The sequence below is a fragment of the Bos grunniens genome, chromosome 17 (assembly GCF_055505025.1).
Source record: "Bos grunniens cultivar Pamir isolate PY7600 chromosome 17, Bosgru_T2T1.0, whole genome shotgun sequence".
In the NCBI taxonomy this organism is placed as follows: domain Eukaryota; kingdom Metazoa; phylum Chordata; class Mammalia; order Artiodactyla; family Bovidae; genus Bos; species Bos grunniens.
Genome location: NC_141181.1, coordinates 55,455,333 through 55,477,050, shown reverse-complemented (window position 1 = coordinate 55,477,050; position 21,718 = coordinate 55,455,333). Strand labels below are relative to the sequence as shown.

The 21,718-nt window shown below is 51.3% G+C and overlaps 2 protein-coding genes and 1 long non-coding RNA gene across 5 annotated transcripts in view; 2 read left to right on the top strand and 1 right to left on the bottom strand.

Annotated features, from left to right (window-relative positions):
* The first annotated feature begins 2,128 nt into the window (after positions 1 to 2,128).
* On the top strand, positions 2,129 to 9,561 carry PHETA1 (PH domain containing endocytic trafficking adaptor 1). The gene is made up of 4 exons (XM_086347743.1): positions 2,129 to 2,400; positions 3,698 to 3,779; positions 4,860 to 5,004; positions 6,908 to 9,561. The coding sequence occupies exon 4, from the start codon at positions 6,924 to 6,926 to the stop codon at positions 7,656 to 7,658; it is 735 nt and encodes a 244-aa protein (XP_086203869.1). The 5' UTR covers positions 2,129 to 2,400; positions 3,698 to 3,779; positions 4,860 to 5,004; positions 6,908 to 6,923; the 3' UTR covers positions 7,659 to 9,561.
* A 1,132-nt stretch (positions 9,562 to 10,693) lies between these two features.
* Positions 10,694 to 16,066, top strand: LOC147355445 (uncharacterized). Of its 2 annotated transcripts, none has more exons than XR_015144503.1 (4): positions 10,694 to 11,883; positions 14,420 to 14,518; positions 15,041 to 15,262; positions 15,375 to 16,066. It is a non-coding gene; the product is annotated as an uncharacterized LOC147355445 (long non-coding RNA). The 2 variants fall into 2 exon arrangements; XR_015144504.1 differs by lacking the exon at positions 10,694 to 11,883 and adding an exon at positions 13,362 to 13,544.
* A 1,212-nt stretch (positions 16,067 to 17,278) lies between these two features.
* Positions 17,279 to 21,718, bottom strand: part of CUX2 (cut like homeobox 2) — a 277,464-nt gene continuing 273,024 nt past the window's right edge. For both annotated transcript variants that reach the window (XM_086347740.1, XM_086347741.1), the window contains exon 22: positions 17,279 to 20,312. In XM_086347740.1, coding sequence (XP_086203866.1) covers positions 19,520 to 20,312 — 793 coding nt within the window. In that variant the 3' untranslated portion in view covers positions 17,279 to 19,519. The remainder of the gene's footprint in view (positions 20,313 to 21,718) is intronic.

Sequence of the window (21,718 nt, the reverse complement as noted above, 5' to 3'; positions counted from 1 at the left end):
GCACTCACAGTCTTTCCAGACCACTACCATGGCTTATAGTCTTCCTAGAGAGAATTACTTCTAGATCTTGTTTGTTGATTGACTTGGAACAGCACCTGGCACAGTGCCTGGGCACACACAGGTGCTTAGTGAGAGGCTGCAGAGTGAATAGTTCATCCTGGTCTATCCTGTTTCTCTTCCGCTCTCAGGCTAGGACTGGACAGTGATTGAAGCCCATATAGTGGGGAGGAGGTAGCAAGGGCAGGAAGTACAGAGAGCTCTAGGGAAGTGGAACTGTGTTACTTTGGATGGAACAAAAAGAACAGCAATTCCTATTCGTTTTGCACTTTATATGACTCTCTTTACTGGACGGATGAGGAAGCAGAAGGCTAGAGAAATGTATGGATTTCTCTAAGGCCTCACAGTGATTAAACGTGACTTATGAGGACTTGAACCCAAGGCTGCCTAACTCCAGAACTTTTCTTCTTCACCTGGGGCCAGGGATAGGGGTGTCACTCATCCTGTCTATATAGTTCAGTTCAGTTCAGTCGCTCAGTTGTGTCCGACTCCTTTCGACCCCATGAATCGCAGCACGCCAGGCCTCCCTGTCCATCACCAACTCCCGGAGTTCACTCAGACTCATGTCCATCGAGTCAGTGATGCCATCCAGCCATCTCATCCTCTGTCATCCCCTTCTCCTCCTGCCCCCAATCCCTCCCAGCATCAGAGTCTTTTCCAATGAGTCAACTCTTCGCATGAGGTGGCCAAAGTACTGGAGTTTCAGCTTCAGCATCATTCCCTCCAAAGAAATCCCAGGGCTGATCTCCTTCAGAATGGACTGGTTGGATCTCCCTGAGGTCCAAGGGACTCTCAAGGGTCTTCTCCAACACCACAGTTCAAAAGCATCAGTTCTTCGGCGCTCAGCCTTCTTCACAGTCCAACTCTTACACCCATACATGACCACAGGAAAAACCATAGCCTTGACTAGATGGACCTTTGTTGGCAAAGTAATGTCTCTGCTTTTCTTTCTTTTTTTTTTTTCTCTGCTTTTCAATATGCTATCTAGGTTGGTCATAACTTTCCTTCCAAGGAGTAAGCGTCTTTTAATTTCATGGCTGCAGTTACCATCTGCAGTGATTTTGGAGCCCCCAAAAATAAAGTCTGACACTGTTTCCCCATCTATTTCCCATGAAGTGATGGGACCAGATGCCATGATCTTCGTTTTCTGAATGTTGAGCTTTAAGCCAACTTTTTCACTCTCCTCTTTCACTTTCATCAAGAGGCTTTTGAGTTCCTCTTCACTTTCTGCCATAAGGGTGGTGTCATCTGCATATCTCAGGTTATTGATATTTCTCCCGGCAATCTTGATTCCAGCTTGTGTTTCTTCCAGTCCAGCATTTCTCATGATGTACTCTGCATAGAAGTTAAATAAGCAGGGTGACAATATATAGCCTTGACGTACTCCTTTTCCTATTTGGAACCAGTCTGTTGTTCCATGTCCAGTTCTAACTGTTGCTTCCTGACCTGCATACAGATTTCTCAAGAGGCAGGTCAGGTGGTCTGGGATTCCCATCTCTTTCAGAATTTTCCACAGTTTATTGTGATCCACACAGTCAAAGGCTTTGGCGTAGTCAATAAGGCAGAAATAGATGTTTTTCTGGAACTCTCTTGCTTTTTCCATGATCCAGCGGATGTTGGCAATTTGATCTCTGGTTCCTCTGCCTTTTCTAAAACCAGCTTGAATATCAGGAAGTTCACGGTTCATGTATTGCTGAATAGTCCTATATTGACTGTCCTGACGCCTGAAATGTCCTATTCAACTTTTTTTTTCAATAAATTAAATCACACGTTTTCTGCAGGGTTATTTTCCAAATGTAGCTGAGCGTTAAATTTGCTAGCCAAGGAGGAGTTTGAACACTCAAGCCTAGAGCTTTATTTAGCAAATAGAGGCTTTTTCCAGAGCAATCCGCCGCCCCCTGTACCTAAGCCCTGGAAGCGCGTTGAGTCTCCGGGTTCTAACCTTCTACCCGGAATAGGACACTGGGAATTCCCAAACCAGTTGCTGTTCCTTTAAGAGTGGTTCCGGGGGCGGGCCCACAGGGCGTGGCGAATCCGGGGGTGTGTACCGGATCCAGAGTGTCCAATCCTGGAGCGAGGGACGAAAGCTGGGGCGGATCCGGCACGGGAAGGTTGGGAAGGGTTAAGAGGAGCGTCTTTGGGTCTCGGACGGTCCGGTTGCCTCCGCCTCCTTCTGTCGGGTCCGCGCTCTCCCGCGGCTGCGCCGGCTCGGCAGCCCGGGGGACAAAGCACTGCCGCGGCCGCCGCCACAACCGAGCGGGTCCCGGGCCATGGCCCGGCCACCCCCTGGCTCCGCGCCTCCGGTCCCGCCGCTGCTGCCATCGCCCTAGGCCGTGCCGAGAGGTAAGGCCGGCCTGGCGCGGGGGGAAACTTGGGGCGGATCTGCATGGAACGCGGGACAGGGCTCGGACAGCCGTGGGCCTCGGGGTCCCCCAGGCAGTCTGGAGAGACCTCTGCTGGGGATCTGTCCTTTTGTGATTCCAAGCCAGCGGTAATTTTCCCGTCTGGGACTCCAGCTGCTTGGGCGTACTTGGCCGGTGACTCTCCAGCCCCATAAAAGATCTCTGCCGCTGAGGCAACTCTGCGGACTAGAGAGCTCCACTTGGCTCCCACATTCTGCCACGGACCACCTCATCCAGGGCTCAGGCTGTCTTTTAAGGAACACACCACACATAAAAGGAGAGAGGGCAAGTAGGAGCAATGGCCTGGGATGGTAGTCCTGGCATCCTTGAGGCCCCTGCCCAGGGCAGCGCTGGACAGGAGTTCTTCAACACATGTTTTTCTGCCCGTGCCTGCCACACCCTCTCCAGCATGTCCACTGCTAGGTGACACTTGGGGCAGTTGGATCCAACCCCAGGACCTGACTTCTTTCCTTGAAATGAGTGGCAAAAAATAAAAATGCCATGCCTCAGTTTCCCCAGATGGGTTCTGGGCCATCTGTGTCCCTGGAGACCAGGAGCTAATTATTTGCCCTTGGGATAGTTTCTGACTGTGTGCTCACTACCTGCTCAGCATTTTGCAAGCTGTCTCTTCAAAATTAATATTTTCAATTCTGAGAGGGATGGCTATTAATGTACTCATTTTATACACAAGGCTGTGTTCTCAAAGCCCACGAAGCCTGGACTGGAGGAGGCGTGGGGACCAGAGAGGGTCTGGGATGGTCCCCTCTAGCTTCTTGCATTGTCCGGGACTGTTGAATTAGCAGCAGTGCCCGCAGCGGACTCTAAACTTCTTGGAGTGTGAGGAGATAAACTGGGGACCAGGCCCTCCCAGAGGCTGGAGCCTGTGCCCCTGCTGTTTTCCTTCACCTCCTTCCTGGCTAGGCTGGAGGAGGCAGGGCCATGGGCAGAGAGGGGTCCTGTGTTGGCTGATGACTTTGGGCTCAGGGTTGGAGGGGAAGGGGGCAGCTGCTAAGTTTGAGGGAAACTGCTCTTCATTTGGCCTTAATGGGTGGTGAGACTCTACCTCCTTGGGCTGACTGCCCAGAGCATGCCATTCTAGGCACAGAATTGTACCTTTGGGCAAGTTATTTAAGCCCTCTGTGCCTCAGCTTCCACATCTATGAATGTGGGATGAGGAAAAGACTCCTCCTGGGACCGTTGAGAGGTTTAAATAGATAATCGCTTGACTCATTCTATAGGTCTTTGAGCACCACTACGTGCCAGGCACTGGAATTCCAACAAAGAATCTTTGCCCTCCTCGAGCAGGCAAAAATGACCCAGGTAATTTCAGGCTGGGGTGTGGGAGAGTGATGTGGGGAGGGGGCTGGTGGTTCTCTTGTGTACAGATACCTTCTCCTCCTTGAGGAGGTGATGCTCTAGCTGAAACTTGGCCATCTGAAGATAAGGGAAAGGCGTTCCTGGTAGAGGGAACAGCCAGGGCAAAAGCCGTGAGATGGGAATATGCCTGGTGTGTTTGTGGAACAGCAAGGAGGCCAAGGTGGCTGGAGCGAGGGGGAAAGAGAGAGGAAAAGGGAACCTGGAAGACTGGGGAAGAATGGATTTTATGAGACAGGGAGGGAGCCATGGGTGGGTTTAGAGTAGGGGAGGGGTGTGATTGGGCTTAGTTTATAGGATCCCTCCATAGGGCCAGGGGCGGGGCCTAGGAAGAAGTTAAGATCTTATCCTGCTGCTGCTGCTGCTAAGTCACTTCAGTGTGTCCGACTCTGTGCGACCCCATAGACGGCAGCCCACCACACTCCCCCATCCCTGGGATTCTCCAGGCAAGAACACTGGAGTGGGTTGCCATTTGCTTCTCCAATGCAGGAAAGTGAAAAGTGAAAGTGAAGTCACTCAGTCATGTCCGACTCTTCACAATCCCATGGACTGCAGCCCACCAGGCTCCTCCGTCCATGGGATTTTCCAGGCAAGAGTACTGGAGTGGGGTGCCATTGCCTTCTCCAGATCTTACCCTAAAGAACACCAATAAGGAACAGGCATCGGTGGAGGCAGGGAGGCCAGTGAAGAGGCTACTGTAGCTGTCCAGGCAAGCCACGATGGTGGGGGTGCCGGGGAGCTAGAATGGGAGATGGCAGTGAGCAGAGATTAGGCCCCTGATTTGGAAGAGATTGGAGGGGGGATCAAGGTGACCTGATGAGAGTGACAAGATGTGGAGGTGGGGGGAATCCAATAGCCTTTCACCAAGACAGCCCCGAGGGGAGCATTTGGGGAGGCTGAGAAGAAGATCATCAGCTACCAGAGCTTAGCACGGACTGTGCCTGGCACTGTGCTCAGCGCTTCTACATAGTCATTGTGTCATCGTCTCAACAGCCCTGACTTAGGTGCTATTATTCCATTTTACAGATGCAGAAACAGAGGCCCAGAGAGGCTTAAAGCTTGCCCAGGATCACATAGCTTGGACACTCCAGAGCTGACATTTGAACCCAAAGAAGAGCAAGTCAAAACCAGAACTGGGCAGACAGCAGGGAAGTGAGCTGTGGCCTGAGAGGTAGGAGGGAAATGGGGTGAGTACGGTGGGTGGTTCCTGTGTGAAATGGGGCTGGGGTCCACATGGGCCTTGCTGGGGAGTTGGTAGGAATCCCTCCCACTTTGCAGAGAAAGAAACTGAAGCTCAAGAGAGGGGAGGCCTAAGTCTGAAGTCACATAGCTCAGGGAGGCAGAGCAGAGATTAAATACCTTGAGTATTCAGGGGCTGTGGCCTTGTGCAGATCAACTTACTAGGTCAGGACAGGCTGATAATCAGCACAAGATCATGGCTCATGTTGCCTCTTCCAGGAAGCCCTTCTTGACTGTGTAGGCTGGTGAGATGAGGTGGATTGGGGATGGAGCAACTGCCTCTTCTGCCCTGGATCAGGTCGCCTGTCTGGGCCCCACTGTAACCGGCTGCTCCAGCTGAACCGGAGGAGAGAGAGCCTCCTTTCTAGGAAAGCCTCATTTCTCCAGGTCCTGAGTAAGGCACTGCCCACTGGGGAACGAACATTAACTGAGCACCTACTGCACTCCAGCGACTTTATATACTTTGCTTCTTGAACAATGTGGCCACTGTCCTACGTAGAGTGAGGTTTTAAAGCAGGAGCTCAAGATGCATTTGTAGCGTGGCCATGGAAAACCCCAGGGGAGGGCGTAGCCACACTGGAGACTCATATGCCACCTAAGTCCTTCCTGGCCATCATATACTCCTTGGAGGGGAGTAGTAAAATCACTGTGGCCAAGTGCAGAGAGTTAGATTCCTCTGCTGCAAATGGATGCACAGTGCTCTCCCTCCGGCCTCTCTGACTTTTAAGAGTGAACCAAGTCCTGGGCCCTTTGTCTGGATTTTGTAACAATCTTTTATGCCATTCTGACTGCATCCCCTGCCTCTCCCCTTCCTCACTCTGCTCCAGCCTCACCAACAACCTTAAGCGCACTAGCAGCTTCCTACCTCAGGGCCTTTGCACTTGCTATTCCCTCTGCCTGGCATGTCCCAGGGGCTCAGTCCCTCACCTCCTTCAGGTCTCTGCTCAAATGTCACCTTCTCAGTACAGCTTTTCTTTTAGAATCAAACACACCTCTTGTCCTTAATACTTCTGATCTCCCCTCCCTGTCTTGTATTTTCCACACCACTTAAGCCCATCTGACAGATGTACCTTACCTGTTTGTTAATTGTGTACTCCCTTCACCTGCCACCAGCATATCAGCACCAGGAGGGCAGCGACCCTCTCTGTCTTGTTTACTGCTCTATACCTAATGCCTAGAACAGTGCCTGGCACACATTAGGTGCTTAATAAATGTTTGATGAATGAAGTCCCTACTGTCCTCTGAAATAGATTCTGTTCACATCCCTATTTCATTGAAGAGCAAATCAAAGCTGACATCAGCAGAGATGGAATCCGACCACAAAAGGTCAGCTGGCCTGGTACCCAGGGGTGATAGAATTAGCAGTGCCTGAAACTGAGGCCTGGGTGTGGGTTTCAGCTCTCGGCCCAACTTGCTTTGTGGCCTTGGACCAGTGGACTAACTTCTCTGTACTTTGTTTCCCCACCTGGCAAACGGGTAAGGCTAGTCCGGACACCTAAAGTTTGTTTCGAGATTAAATGAGTTCATATATATAAAATGCTTGGCAATGTCCTAAGAATCCTCACCATCATTTGGGGGAGGTAGGATGGCGGGAGAGTTAACCAGCCTGACTTCTGGGGCCAGCCAGACCCGGGTTCGAGTCCACTTTCTGCTCCTGAAGAGCTGTGTGAGCCCGGGCAGGCTGCGTCTGCTCTTTGAGCCTCAGTTTCCTCATCTGTGAAATGGGGGTGGCGGGGGGTGAGGGTGGTGATGAGTGCTGTGGCAGCCAGCGTTGTGTGAGGTCACCCGAGGCGGCGGCCGCATGAATAACCGCTGCCCCGGTTGGGGGACAACAGGTCCCGAGCGCACGCCATGAAGCTGAACGAGCGCAGCCTGGCCTTCTACGCCACCTGCAACACCCCAGCCGACAACGCGGGCTTCCTGTACAAGAAGGGCGGCCGGCACGCGGCCTACCACCGCCGCTGGTTCGTGCTGCGCGGCAACATGCTCTTCTACTTCGAGGACGCGGCCAGCCGCGAGCCCGTGGGCGTCATCATCCTGGAGGGCTGCGCCGTGGAGCTGGTGGAGGCCGCCGAGGAGTTCGCCTTTGCCGTGCGCTTCGCCGGGTCGCGGGCCCGCACCTACGTGCTGGTGGCCGAGAGCCAGGCCGCCATGGAGGGCTGGGTGAAGGCACTGTCGCGGGCCAGCTTCGACTACCTGCGGGTGGTGGTGCGTGAGCTGGAGCAGCAGCTGGCGGCCGTGCGCGCGGGCGGCGGCCCACCCCCGGCCCACCGGCCCCGCGCGCTCCCATCGCTCCCGTCCAAGGAGAATGGCTGTGCCGTCTGGAACGCCGAGACCCCCGCCGCCTCCGCCTCTGTCAGGGCCAACCCCAGCTCCCGGCCCGGCCCCGAGCCCCCGCCGCTGCCGCCTCGCCGGCGGGCCTCAGCACCCAACGGGCCTCTAGATTCCGCCTCCTTCGCCCAGCTGCACGAGTGGTACGGCCAGGAGGTCAGGGCGCTGAGGAGCCAGTGGCTCAGCAGCCAGGCCCAGCCCTCAGAAGCTGGGGGACCCGGTCATGAGGGAAATCGCCATCAGGGTCAGCCCTGAGGTCCCTGCCGGGTCTGCGTTCGGGAACTCAAGGCGCTAAGAAGATGCTGGGTTCTGAGGGATGTTTTGGGACCTCTGTAATTCAGAGAGAGCCTAGCCTTGAGGAGGCCACCGTGCCCGATTCTCAGGAGGATCCAGGCCCTAGATGATCCTCAAGCAGCCAGAGAGCTGGTTTTGTGGGAGCTGTAGCCCCAAACCCAGCCCAGCAGGTGCCTTGGTGGCCTGTCCTGAATCACCGAGCAGAGGTTTGTTGCTGGCAACAGGCCTTGGCAGGGGCGACTGGGACCTGCGAGGCGCTATGGGCTGGAAGGCACATGAGCAGTCAGCACTGGTCCAGACTGGGCCCCACGTGGTCAGGAGGCCAGGCTGTGCTACACCACACCTGGGCCTGACCTCCTTTTCCTCCAAGGCCCGCTGGAGGAGCTGCCTGGCTGCCAGCCACCTTCCTGCCTCCATAAGCAGCAGGTGCAGAAAGGCAGCACCAGTGTGGGTTTTCATGTATGACCCGCACCAGGCTTCTGGCCTGGAGTGAGGCCCAGGCAGGACTATTCCTGGGGCCTCAGCCAGGCCTTGGGGTGATGCCCTGGGGCAGTAGACCCTCTGGCCTTGGGCCATGTCTGTGTGCCTGTGGCAGCTCTCACCCTTTCCCAACACTCCTTAACCACATCCTCTGTCTTCTCCCGGAGCCAGCTCTCCCACCCCTGGCCTGGGGCGGCGCCTCGCAGGAGCCTGCCTGACCTTGTCCAGTCCTGGACCAGGCAGCCATGGCCTGAGCTGACTTCCCAGCAGGTGCCTCTGGCGAGGAGGGGCCATGAGCTGACTCACAGCCCAGAAAGGGTGCAGATGCCAATCTGATAGGGGCAAAGCCACAGCTGCCAAACCATGTCTGGCTTCCAGAACCCTCTCCCACCATCACAGCCTATTTCCGTGCTCACCAACTCAGCCCCACTCTCGCCCAGCAGCATTCTGAGGGAGACCAGGTCTTGCTTTGCCCCGCGCCCAACTTCTGGTTTTACTGTTACTCACTCACCACAGTGGCCATTCTTCATCCAGGGAGTCTCTGGGGGCTGGGACACCCCTGGCCCTCAAGCTGGGTCATATTTACAGTCCTCAGTGCCTCAAAATCGGGACCCCCCCTGAGGACACCTCTGCCCTAATCTTTATTTCCCCAGAGGCTCCCTCTTGGTGACACTGACTGGGCCCTTTGCCCCTTTCTGCTGCCTTTGGAGGCCTTGGGGCTTGGGAAAGAATGGGTGCTGTCTGTCTGCAATCACCAGCTCACTGCTGGCTCAGCTGACTGGGGTTTCAGTTTTAATTTACTTTTTAATACTTCAGGGTGTCTTTTTTTCTCCTAGCAACAGAGTTTGGTATTTTCACTGTTTTTGTTTCTTGTTGGCTGGTGAAGGGATAGGGTGCCCTGGTTCTGGGCTTGGCCAGTGGCGGTGGGGAGTAGGTGGCACTGCCCTGGGGCGGGGGGTGGGCAAGGAGCCTTGGCTGAGGACAGAGGAACCTCAAGAATCTCACCTGGCTCTTTGCCTTCTCCCTGGTGAGCCCTGCTCACCTGTAGGTGCCTCTGGGGGTCTTGGTACGCTTTCCATCCCCCCTTCCCCAAGTCCTGAGTGGTGGGCAGGGTTGGCAGCTCTAGTCTATAGGCTCTGGGATCTCAGGGGGTGTTAGGAACTGTTAGGTGCCCATGTCCTGGCCAGACCCAGCTGGTGTGGTGAGGCGTTGGCCCCAGTCCTGGTGTAGGTTTACAAGCTCTAAAGGTACAGTCTCCCCCCTCCCCGCCAAAGCCCAACACAGGGTCAGGCTGTCTCCAGAGTTGGGCAGGGGAGAGAGATCAAGCATCCTGGGAGAGGGAAATAGAGGCTAAAATGAAATAAATAAAAAACTTATCAAGTAATGGCTGGTGATATCATTTTCTTTTTTTTTTTTTTTTTGCCCCATCTAAACCCTGGATTGACTGGCCTGGCAGAGCCAGGAGCAAGCCCTACAAGAGAAGTGACGAGTGTGTGCTGAGTGCTCCCTGGCTGATGCTCTGTCAGGAACATTCTTACCACCTCTTATGGCAGATACTGGCCCCCTTTTACAGGTGAGGAAACTGGCTCAGAGAGGTTAAGAAATCAGCCAGGTTCACACAGCTCAAAAGTATCAGAGAAGGGATGTAAACCTCCGGAAGCCTGTGGAAGAAGACAAGAGTCTTTGAGAGGAACATGAGGCAATGGAGTCCCCAAGTTCCTTTTCAGAGGGGAAGGCAGAAGAACGCAGGGAGGAAGGTGAGGTTTAGAAAGAAGGTCAACTGTGGGCTGAAGGCCTGACACCTGGGAGGGACCCCAAAGGGGAGAGCCACCCCTGTCTCTCCTCACTGATCAGGGCCCAGAGGGAGGAGGATTCTGGCACCAGTGCTAATTCAGAGGGAAATAGCCTGTGACTGACTAGTGGTGTCTGCTGTGAACAAAGGGCGGATGGCGGCCCTGTTTATGCTGTGTTTCTGTATCTGTTATCTGTATGGTTGCTGGGCTGATGGGGGATTCACAGACTGAAGGGGCTGGCCCAAGGTCATCCAGCATGATAGACTAGCCCTTAGGTCCTTTTAACATGGATTCAGAGCTGGGTCACATGCGTCTTGATAGTCTGGAAAAATCACGTGCATCGAGGAAAATGTGGCTTAGGATGAGTAACCTGCAGTTCTCAGTCTGCAGAGCAAGTTCAAAGAACAAGAAAAATACTAAGGTCAGGGAATCATGCTACTCATGAGCATCCAGGATATGCTGAGTAATTCCTTCCTGGTACCACAGCTGACAGATGGGGGCTGAGTCGGGATGCTGCCTGTGGCATTTGTGACCACGGCCACTGCAGGGCCTGGGGCAAGAATGGAGGAAACAGCAGGAGAGACGGCTCCAAGAGGGAAGGTCCCAGGGAGGGAAGCCCTCACCTGCAGGCTTCTTAGGAACATTTCCACGAAGCCAATGAAAGTGGAAGGGGTGACACGTCACTCAGTGTCCACCTGCTAACCGTGTTTCCTTTTGACTCAGGGGAGGTGTGCAGGGCACGTGCCTAAGAAGACCACAACATCCCAGGACCATGGCAAAGTCAAGGAAGCTGTCTTCACTGCAACAGTCTTTGGGGGATATTGTATGTGTTCAAAAGGAATATTCTGAGAAGCCGCCTGGGGGCAGGGGATGGGAACCTTAAGGAGAGCAATCAGGTCAGAAGTTATGGCTCCCTGCCCAACATCCATCCACCCTAAATGATTAGTCAAATTCAGTGGTGCTACTCCCATTTGATTTGCAGGCACCGGCTAAACTTGACCTGCTAAAGAATGGCTGTGTGTTGGGGCGGTAGGTGAAATGAGTCAAGAGGGCCAAATGTATGGTGCTGGATGACAAGATTTGTGGTGGTGATCCCTTTTCATGTGTATAGATGTTAAAGAATGGCTGTGTGACCCCATTTTGGCCAATGACATGTGAGTGCAAGGGTGTTCTTGCTTCTAAAAGGACACAAAGAGCTCTGGGAGTAAGCTATGTCTGAAACCTGGAGCCGTGGCAGCCATCTTGTGATCATGAAGTAGGTCACGTTAAGGAAAAGATGCCCTGCTGAGTTTAGCGCACATTGAAAATATCCCTGAAGCACTGAATCATGGACCCAAGAACCTGCCCTTTTTCTAGAAGTCTTGTTGTTTGAGGTAATAAATGTTTAAAACTTTGGGAGAGGGGCTTTTTCATTATTAGTAGTCAGAGGCTTCCTAATGGACAGCTTGAGTGATAGCAGCTTCTCCTTTTAAGGTGCATGGCTCTGGGTAGCCAGCCCCAGAAAGGATGTTGTCAGCTTACTGGGGTGAAGGTTAGGGCTCGAGTGGGATTCTCTGGGAGAGGAAAAGGGCCACTTTACCCCCTCATCCTTTCCCTGGATGCCTTTTATCTCTCCTCTTCCAAGTGAACAAATATGGAGTGAATAGCCCTTCTCTCTCCCCACTTCTGGCCCAGTATCTTTTAACTTCCTTAACAGGGCTGTTTTGTCTCTACTTTGGCTAGATCTGGAGCCAACTGTCCAGCACCCACCCTTCACCAACACCCCTCCCCAGATCACCTTAGGCAAAGTTTGTTAAAGAAAAGGCCCTGCTACTCATCCCAGTTTCTACGATTGCAGCATCCAAACGGCGGTACAACGAGAGACTGCTGAAGTCCAGCTGCAGGTTTTGCATTTTCTGATCAAGACTTTAAAGGTGAGCCCACGAACTATTTTTTACTTAGGGTTTCAAAACGGATGCCCACTCCTGACAGAGGGCTCAGAGCTGCCTTGGCTTGGTCTGCCTGTGCTCGGGGCCACGGCTGCATCTGTTCTTGCCAGGTGCAGCTCTGAGAGCACCTGGGCTGCTGCAACTCATTGTCCAGGGGCTCTGTTGTCATTGTTTCTCTAGTTATGGGGCCAAGGAATGGCGGGGCAGTGCACTCAGACCCCCCAAAACTGCAGCTCCTTAGAGAGCAGGGACAGGTCTGCCTCCCACGTACCCCTGAGGCCTGGCACAGTGCCCGGCACAGATACGTCCAAAATTGCCTCCCGGGACTTCGCTGGTGGTCCAGTGGTTAAGGATCAGTCCTGCAATGCAGAGGATGCAGGTTCAATCCCTGGTCAGGGAACTAAGATCCCACATGCTTCAGGGCAACCGCAAGCAAGTCCGGGCGCTGCAACTAGAGAAAGCACGCGTGTGGCAACGAAGACCCAGCACAGTTAAAAAAATTGCCTCCCGTGCCCATTCAGCTCATGTGATCCTGACTACAGCTGCTTGGGCAGGAGTTGGTCCTGAGATACCAGCTGAACCAATCAGGGTCCTAGGAATTTTGAATAGGTGGGTATGACAGACCAAATTGGATATGAGGTGGCCTTAGGCAGAGAACAGAATGGCTCAAGATAAAGTGAAAGAAAGTGAAGTTGGCTCAGTCGTGTCTGACTCTTTGCGACCCCATGGACTGTAGCCTACCAGACTCCTCCATCCATGGGATTTTCTAGGCAAGAGTGCTGGAGTGGAGTGCCATTTCCTTCTAGTGTCCTGAAACCTGGCTGAATTTCTTGCCTCTGGGTTTTCCAAGGTTTACTCTGGATCTTCCCAATAAACTGCACCCTTTAAGTGGATCATGATTTCTTTCAACTCAACAGTTACTGACTATGCCCAGACACCCAGCATCTGACACACAAACAAAGCAAAATGAATTAGAACTGCCTCCCGTTTACTAAGATCTATGATGTCTAAGTCACCTGGGGGGTGGGGGGAGGGGAGGATGTGGGTGTGGTTCCTTAAAATGCAGATTCCTGGGCCCTGGAATTTGGGGTCAGGAGGTTGCAGCAGGACCTAGGAATCTGCACTTTGAGTAGGAAACAAGGGATTTTAGAACCACAGCTTAAAAAATGTTCATTTGATCTTCAAAGAAACTTATAAGGCAGGATGGCAGGCAGCCTCCCTGATGGCCCCTGCTGATCCTTGCCTCCTGGGGTCCATACCCTTGTGAAGTCCCTTTCCACAACGAATAATGGCAAAGCTGTGTAGCTGAGAGGATTCTATGGAAGCGACAGCGGGGCTTCCAAGTCTAGGTTGTAATAGGAGACACTCCAACCTCTGCCTGGCTCACTCTCAGCTGGCATGTCATGAGGGCACTCAAGCAGCCCCTGGAGAGGGCCACTTGCAGAGGAACTGCAATGCCCAAGCGAGAGCTAGCACCTGTTCACTCACCGTCTGAGCACACCTTCTTGCCAGTGGATTCTCTAGCCCCAGGACAGCCTTCGGATGACTGCAGCCATGGCCCACAGCTTTAACTGCAACCTCAGAAGAGACCAAGGAGCCACAACCACCCAGTGAAGCCACTCCCACATTCCTGACCCACAGAGACTGTGAGATAAATGTTTATTATTTTAAGCCACTAAGTTTTGGTTGTTAGTAAGAGACAACAAATACAGGTAGATACTATTATGATCCTGTCCATTTTGCAGATAAGGAACCTGAGTCATTAAAGGGTCCTCAGGTCACCTAATAATAGAGTTTAATCCAGGCGAGGATGATTTCAAAGCCATTGCTTTTTTATCAATAACTATACCCTAGGGGGCTGGAGAATGTCACAGACCATTAAAGAGATTAACTGTTTTACCCCTCCCACTGTTGGCCAAGGGTGATCCCTACAGTTCTAGGGTTTAGAGGGGTGGCTCTACCCTCTGGGTACCTGCGAAGAGGCACACACTCAATACCTGAGCCGTGGAGCTCTTGGCCTTGAGAGTGATTTCTAGAAAGGTCATGCCAACTGTCATGGGCCAAACAACCAGGTACAGTCTGGCTTTCTCATTCACCAGGAGGTGATGGGAAGTGGGGCTGCTGGCCCAACACAGCAGCTCAACTAGGAGGAAGAGAAGGTGGGAAGAGGAAGAAGTGGGAAGCAAGGGCAGCAGAAACCTGAGGTCAGGCCGGCACTGGGAGTGGGCCCTGCCATCTCCTCTGGCAGATGGAACCTCCTAACCTGGAAGTGCAAGTCTGACCATAACATCCCCCTGCTTCATACTGCCCATGGCTCCTCAGTGCCCTCAGGAGAAAGGCCTATTTCCCAGCATGCCGCAGGGGGCTTCAATATCTTACCTTGTCCCTCTTCCTCTCTCCATCCTCCCCTCAAATTCCAGCCTCCTTTGCTTTTGTTCCCCCATGTCCCTGTCCCACGTCTTGCCAGCTATTCCTTCTGCCCGCCTCTTATGCTTCTCTTCCAACTCTAATTGTCTTTCAGGGGTCAGCTGAAATGCCTCCTCCTCCAGGGAGCCTTCCTGGACCCCACTACTCATGCTCTCATGGGGTTTCCACCGTTTAAGCACTAAGCACACAGCAGGTACTCAATCCAAACTTATTACCTGAATGAACTGTCACCAAACCGCCCCCCAGCTCAGCTGTCTCCTCTCCTCTGTCCCCTGATCTAAACCTGCCTCTGCCTGCAAGGCCTTCCCTGCTCTCTCATTTCTCCCTGGTCTCTCCACTCCTGCTTTGCCATGGTCCTTAGCTCAGAATTCCACATTTCTGTGTTTTTGCTGAATTTTCCACTCCAGATGGGTAGCAACTGCAGACACAGTGTCCACACCAAAGCTAATTGTCCGGAGGGAGCTCTGGTTCCCACACCCCAAGGGCACCTATTCCCACAGGCTCTCAGGTCACGTGTGTGTGTGTGCCATCAGATGAGGCTTCCTCCTCCAGCCTGCCCCTCCTCCACCCCTGCTGCCACACTGTGGGGATTTCTGACTTCTGACCCCTAGAGCTGCAAAAAAGTGTCCACAGGGCCTGTCCTTCACTTTACTTTGGAGCAATTAATTATCCTAACCAAGGGGGAGGTCACTAATCATTTAATTCTCCCTGCAAGGATGTGTGGAAAAACTGGGGTGATCAGAAGGTTTCCAGACAAAGAGGAAAGGTCTGTCTTGGGATGCCACATGCCCTTGCCTCCCGGGTGAGTAATATTCAGTGCTACTTCGGAAACTCGCCTGACATTACTGGTTGAGGAAGAAAACAAACCTCCTGCAGCGTGACGCATAGAGACTCACCATCACGGGGTGAAGGAACCCAGCCCCCGCTCATGAAAACAGTAAGTAGTACTGAGCCCTTACATGCCACACACTGTCTTATGTGCTTTACATGCATTGTTATTTCTGATAATGACCTTTTGAGTTGGCTGCTGTGATACCCCCATTTTACAGATGAGGAGACTGAGGCCCTAGTTATACAGGCACTGCTGTGTTGGTGACCAGGGAGCCCCTCATGGCATTTTTTCATCAGGAAGCCGGAGGCACCTGCCACTCACACACCCCACTGAGGTGGGCACAGCTGGTATACTGACTGGTCTCAGGGCCATGGCCTGTGGCCTCCAACTGGGGCAGGGCACAGTCTTGGCTCCTCAGATCTAGACCCAGCATCTAACCAGCTTCCACCTGTTGCAATGAGTGGAAAGTGGCTTCCAGTCCTTCCATCTTCCTCTGTTGGAGCCCACAGCACAGTCACAGCCGAGATGTCCACCGGACCCAGGCAGCTGGCACAGGTACAGACAGAGGCAAACCGTGCTCATGTGTCCTAACAGGGGCAGCCACTCCTCAACTAGCTGTTGTCATGTTGGGACCTGGGCCCAGTAACCTCGAGTTTTAATGGAATTAAAACATTCTTTAACACTATACACAAAAATAAACTCAAAATGGATCAAAGACCTAAGTGTAAGACCAGACACTATAAAACTCTTAGGAGAAGACATAGGCAGAACACTCTGACATAAATTACAGCAATATCGCTTTTGAATCCTCTCCTAGAGTAATGGAAATAAAAACAAAAATAAACAAATGGGACCTAATTAAACTCAAAAGCTTTTGCATAGCAAAGGAAACCATAAACAAAACGAAAAGATAACCCACAGGAGGAAATATCTGTGAAGTACTACCAACAAGGGATTAATTTCCAAAATTTACAAACAGCTCATACAGTTCAGTATCAGAAAAACAAACAACCCAATCAAAAAACGGGCAGAAGACCTAAGTAGATATTTCTCCAAAGAAGACATACAGATGGCCAACAGGCACATGAAAAGATGCTCAATGTCACTAATTATTGGGAAAATGCAAATCAAAACTACAAGGAGATATCACCTCACACCAGTCAGAATGGCCATCATCAAAAAGTCTACAAACAATAAATGCTGGAGAGGGTGTGGAGAAAAGGGCACCTTCCTACACTGTTGGTGGGAATGTAAATCGGTGCAGCCACTATGGAGAACAGTATGGAGATTTCTTAAGAAACTAAAAAACAGAGCTACCACATTATCCAGCAATCCCACTCCTGGGCATATATCCAGAGAAAAACATGGTTCAAATGGATATAAGCACTCCAATGTTTGTTGCAATGCTGTTTACAATAGCCAAGACATGGGAACAACCTAAATGTCCAACAGATGACTAGATAAACTGTGGCGCGTATATACAATGAAATATTACTCATCCATAAAAAGGAATGAAATGATGCCGTTCGCAGCAACATGCGTAGACCTGGAGATTATTATGCTAAATGAAGCAAGCCAGACAGAGAAAGACATGTATCACTTATATGCAGAATCTAAAAAAATGATATAATTGAACTTATTTACAAAACAGAGACATACAGACTTAGAGAATGAGCTTATGATTACCAGAGGGGAAGGGAGCGGGGAGAGATAGACTGGGAGTTTGGGACTGAATGTACACACTGCTATATTTAAGAGAGATAACCAACAAGAACCTACTGAATAGCATGGGGAACTCTGCTCAATACTCCATAATAACCTAAGTGGGAAAACAATTTGAAAAAGAATAGACACATGTATAACTGACTTTGCTGTGCACCTAAAAATAACAACACTGTTAATCAGCTATACCCCAGTATTACATGAAAATTTAAAAAGAACATATACATACAAAAAAAAAAAATCATGGTTTTTACCTGACAAGCCCTCATATTTTAATGGTGGCGAATGAATTTTAAAAACCAGTTTTTAAAAATACCATTTTGTAAAATACTCAAGGGCAGATCTGACCCCCAATCTGCAGCCCCAACTCCAGAACAAAGCAAACAGGACACCCAGACATTATTATACAATTCTGTATTGAGTGATGCGTTTATTACAGAACGTGTTCCTTTTGTTTTTGTTTTTTTTTAATTTAAACAAGGTTCATCACTCTCTCATAGAAACGGTTTTGTGGGGTTTTGTTCTGTTTACCGTTACAGGACGTGAACCCGACAAAGTTGTTCACAGGTCTGCTAGCTTTAAGTACAACAGGATTTTCCATGTTCGAAAGACTATATGCTAAGTGCTTAATCAAATCCCGTCACATAAAAGCCAGATTTAGTCCTTTAAGAACTGCAGTCTGCATGTAAGCCTGGATTTCAGTGTTGTGTGGCTTTCAACAGTGAAAAGTGGTGTGTCTCCCACGATTGCCTTAGTTGGGACAGGGCGGTGGTGGCTAAAAGGAGATGTTTTCATTTGTTCCAGATTTGATTACTCTGAAAATTGGTCACTGTTTCCTATTGTCAAAATATAAAAATACCTTCATCTGGATAAAAATGTATACAGTGGAAAACTCTTCAATGCATAGCCTGGGTTTATGGAAAAGGAGGTTTTCCAGCAGGGTCTGCGTTGTTCTTTATGACTGGTGTGGAGACTACAGCCTGGGCTGGGTGCATGAGAGTTGAGATTTCTGAACGGCCCTCAACTGATCCCTTCTGCTCACTGGAATTTGCCGGCCTGGGTTTCAAGATATTTGCTCCATCCTTGAAATCCCTGTCAACCATCTCTCCCTCTGGTACTGGGTTGGCACCATGACGACCACCTTTTCATTGTCATTCTGGATGGAGCTGATATGGCTGCTGTGATAGCCCCATTTTACAGACGGAGAGACTGAGGCCCTAGTTATACAGCTAGGACAGGGGCACTGCTGTGTTGTTGACACAATATGGTGACTGGTCCATCCAGATTGGGAGCTCTCCCTCTAAAAACCAAGGTGATAAAGACACCGGAGGGAGGGCTTCTCTGAGTTGGGGTGCTGAGTCTTTGTTCTCAAAAAGGTCACGTGTTAGAAGACAGGAGGCTGGACTTGGAGACGGATGTGGTGGTCATGCTGCAGTGAACTCAAACCTTTGAGCTTCATTCTGCACAAACCTGGAGGTGCAGACGCTTTCCAGAAAGCACCAGGGTCAACTTGAGAAGGAAGATGATGAGAGGGGAGTTGGGGGTCTCTAGTCTGATGAACCTATTTTTTGGTGTGGGGTGCTGAGCTGGGTGCTTGTGGGATGACCAACACTGTTATTTTCTTAAAACACAAGGAGAGGAAGATGGCAGCCACAGTCTTGCTCTGGAAAGCCAGTAGGGAAACTTCCCATGCTGTGGCCACAATTCAGGTTGAGGAATGGCGTCACTCTGGTTCAAGTGCCACCCTCTAAACTCTCGCCCCGGTACCAGGCTTTCCAAAGGATCTGGAAGCACGTCTTGCCTTACAGGTGGATGAGATGGAGATCCACCCGCTGTGGTCCACAGGTTCCTGACGAGAGGGAGTGTAAGCAGTTTGTTTTGTACCATGTTACAGCTCAGAGAGGATGGTTGGCCACAGCCCACGTCTCTACAACACTTACAACAGCGCAGGACATCTGTGTTATCCAGGTTGCAAAACAGACCACCAGAATGAAACACACCCTCACGGCATCGAAGTTTTCCTTTAGAGTCTTTTGGACTTTCTCTTTTCAACATGGTTTCTGGAAGGGCAGTAGCAATGCAATGTGTCTCACAGACAGACGTGGAAAAAAAAAAAACCGCAGTTCAAAGGTTATCTAAATTTTGGTCAGTCTTATAGTGTTTTGTGATGGCTTTGAACAATTGTCTCCTTTTAATCTCATCTAGTGGCAAAAAAAAGACACAACTTCAGTGTATACTTCGCAACAGTTGTGACAGCATCCTGATTTTATAACTCTCTGTTAATATCAAAACAGCATTAGCTGGGAATAAATTCCAAAGGATCCTTTATTAAAATATCTAAAAGTGGTCTATAAATATTTATTTTTCTAAAAGAGTTTGGAGCTTCCAAGTGAAAATGTGGCTCCACTTTGCTTCTGCGTCTGGTAGAGAGGCCAGCAGGGAGAAGATGGTGCTCCCTGGGGAAGGGGGAGCTGTAAAGAGGCAGCAGGGGCTCCGGCCCTACCTGCTCACTCATGACTTCATAGAGCTCGGATTACAACAAAAGCAGAAAACGGCGGGACCGTAACGCTGCTGTCCTTCCGGGGCCCTGTCCTGTCTGGGAGAGTTGGTGGCCACCGGGTGTGCCCCTCGCCTCCACCTTCAGAACTCCCACTCCAGGGCCTCCTCCCGATTGGCAGCTCGCTCCAGCCGGTAGATGATGCTGTTCAGGTTGGCCATCTTCTCGTGCCGCCGCTGCAAGTTGGGGTTCACCTTGGTGCTGGGGTGCAAGGCCCCAGTTGTGTTGGCGGTAGGGCTGGCACTCGGCACCTTGGCAGGGAGGGTGCTGGGTGGGGATGGGGAGATGGGGGCTGAGGAGGAAGGGACAGGCGACACGGACATCATGAGGCCCGGCGAGGAGGCGGCTGAGGGTGAGTTCAGCGACACCTCCAGGCTGCAGCGGGAGGACTCTGAGGCTGACTTAAAGCTTAGGGGGTCCGGGTGTAGCCGCTCCCCGCCCTCACTCTCCGGGAGAGGGTGCAGCGAGGGGCAGGCCGGGGTGGTCCCACCTGGGAGGAGGAGCCCTGGGGCTGCTTTGGGGAGTCCGTCGTCACCCAGAGGGTCAGGATGCACCTCTTGGGGGGAGCCTTGGCCTTTGTCCGGCTCCTTTGAGTCCTGGCTGCAGGCTTGTTCCTCAGCCTCCTCAGTCTGTTCCTGCTTAATCCTCACTGGAGTCTTGTCCTGGGAGGTCAGGTGGGTGACGCTCTCCTCGGGAGCCTCCTGAAGCTTTAGTTCCTTCACCGTAGGCTTCTGGTCCTCGGCCTCCGAGTCGGGGCTCTGTGGGGTGGGGTCTGGGTGGGAATGGCCTGGCGGTAGGATGCCAGGACCCCCACTGGGGTCGAGGTCTGGTTCCTCTTGGGTCCCCTCCACCAACATCTCCCGGCGCATCCGGGACCTGGGGCAGAGACGGTGGTGAGCAAGGTGCTGGAGTGGACAGCTAACCCAGGAGTCAAACCCAGTGAGTGGCCCTGTAACCTCACCCACTTCCCGGGGGGGGGTCACTATGCATAAGCTTCTTCACATGTAGCATCCTAGTAAGCCCTCTCAACAACTCCAGATGGTGGGCTATCATCATCCCCACTCCAGAGGAGGAAACAGGCTCAGAGATGCTGGGTGATAGGCCCCAGTTTCACAGCTGGTAAGTGGCAGAACCAGGACTTGAACTCAGGACTGTTGGATTCCAGAGCTCACAATCCAGCCCTGTGTGGTCTAGTGCAGCAGCCACTGGTCACACGTGGCTCTCTCATTGTTAACAGTTGTTATACTGACTGCATGTGGAAATGGTTGCATTTGTAAAAGTGTTAGTGGCTCAGTCGTGCCCGACTCTTTGCGACTCCATGGACTGCAGCCCACCAGCCTCCTGTGTCCATGAGATTTTCCAGGCAAGGATGCTGGAGTGGGTTGCCATTTCCTTCTCCAGGGGATCTTCCCAACCCAGCGATTGAACCTGGGTCTCCTGTACTGCAGGCATATTCTTTACCGACTGAGCTACAAGGGAAGCCCTGCATTTGTATATACTGGGCTAAATAAAATATGCGTGTGTGCTTAGTCATGTCTGACTCTTTGCAACCCTAGGGACTATAGCCCACTAGGCTCCTCTGTCTGTGGGATTCTCTAGGCAAGAATACTGGAGTGGGTACTATTACATTAATTTCATCTGTCTCTTTTTGTTTAGTTTTATTTTTAAATTTTTCTTCAACGTGGCTACTAGAAAATTGTATATTATATATGTGGCTTTCGTTGTATTTCTATTGGACAGTGGTGCTCTAGAGCATTTCTCAAAGTCAAAAGCAGAGAACAACTTGTCTAGGTCACCAAGGCACACAGAGGCAGAGCTGGGCCCAGACCCTGGGTACACCGAATTCCAGTCCAGAACCCATCCTCTCTTCACTTCAGTGGCCTCCCTTTTGTCAGAGGGAAACGTGGTCTCATTTATTACGTTTTAGGGCAGGAAAGGCTAGGATGGGTTTAACTTCATTAATTATTTCCCTAATAGCACGAGGTCCAGAGAGGTCAAGTCAGTTGTCCAAGATCATAGAGTGATAGGACGTTTTAAGTATCTTCAATGCTGTATCCTTCTTTAATTGATGACATCATATATTATATTATTATTTATAATAATAAAGTACATGTTACTGATATAAAATAAACTTACAAATTTCATTGATAAAGATCATAATGATTAGTGCTTATCACATACCAGATGCTGGACCAAGCACTTTGTGCAGATTATTTTTCATAATGACCTTATGAGGGGGAGACTAGTCTCATGCCCACCAACAAAGATGACAAGGCTCAGAG

What these genes read in the sequence shown, in the direction of transcription:
- PHETA1 (XM_086347743.1), top strand. Translation starts at nt 6,924, where the DNA reads ATGAAGCTGAACGAGCGCAGCCTGGCCTTCTACGCCACCTGCAACACC.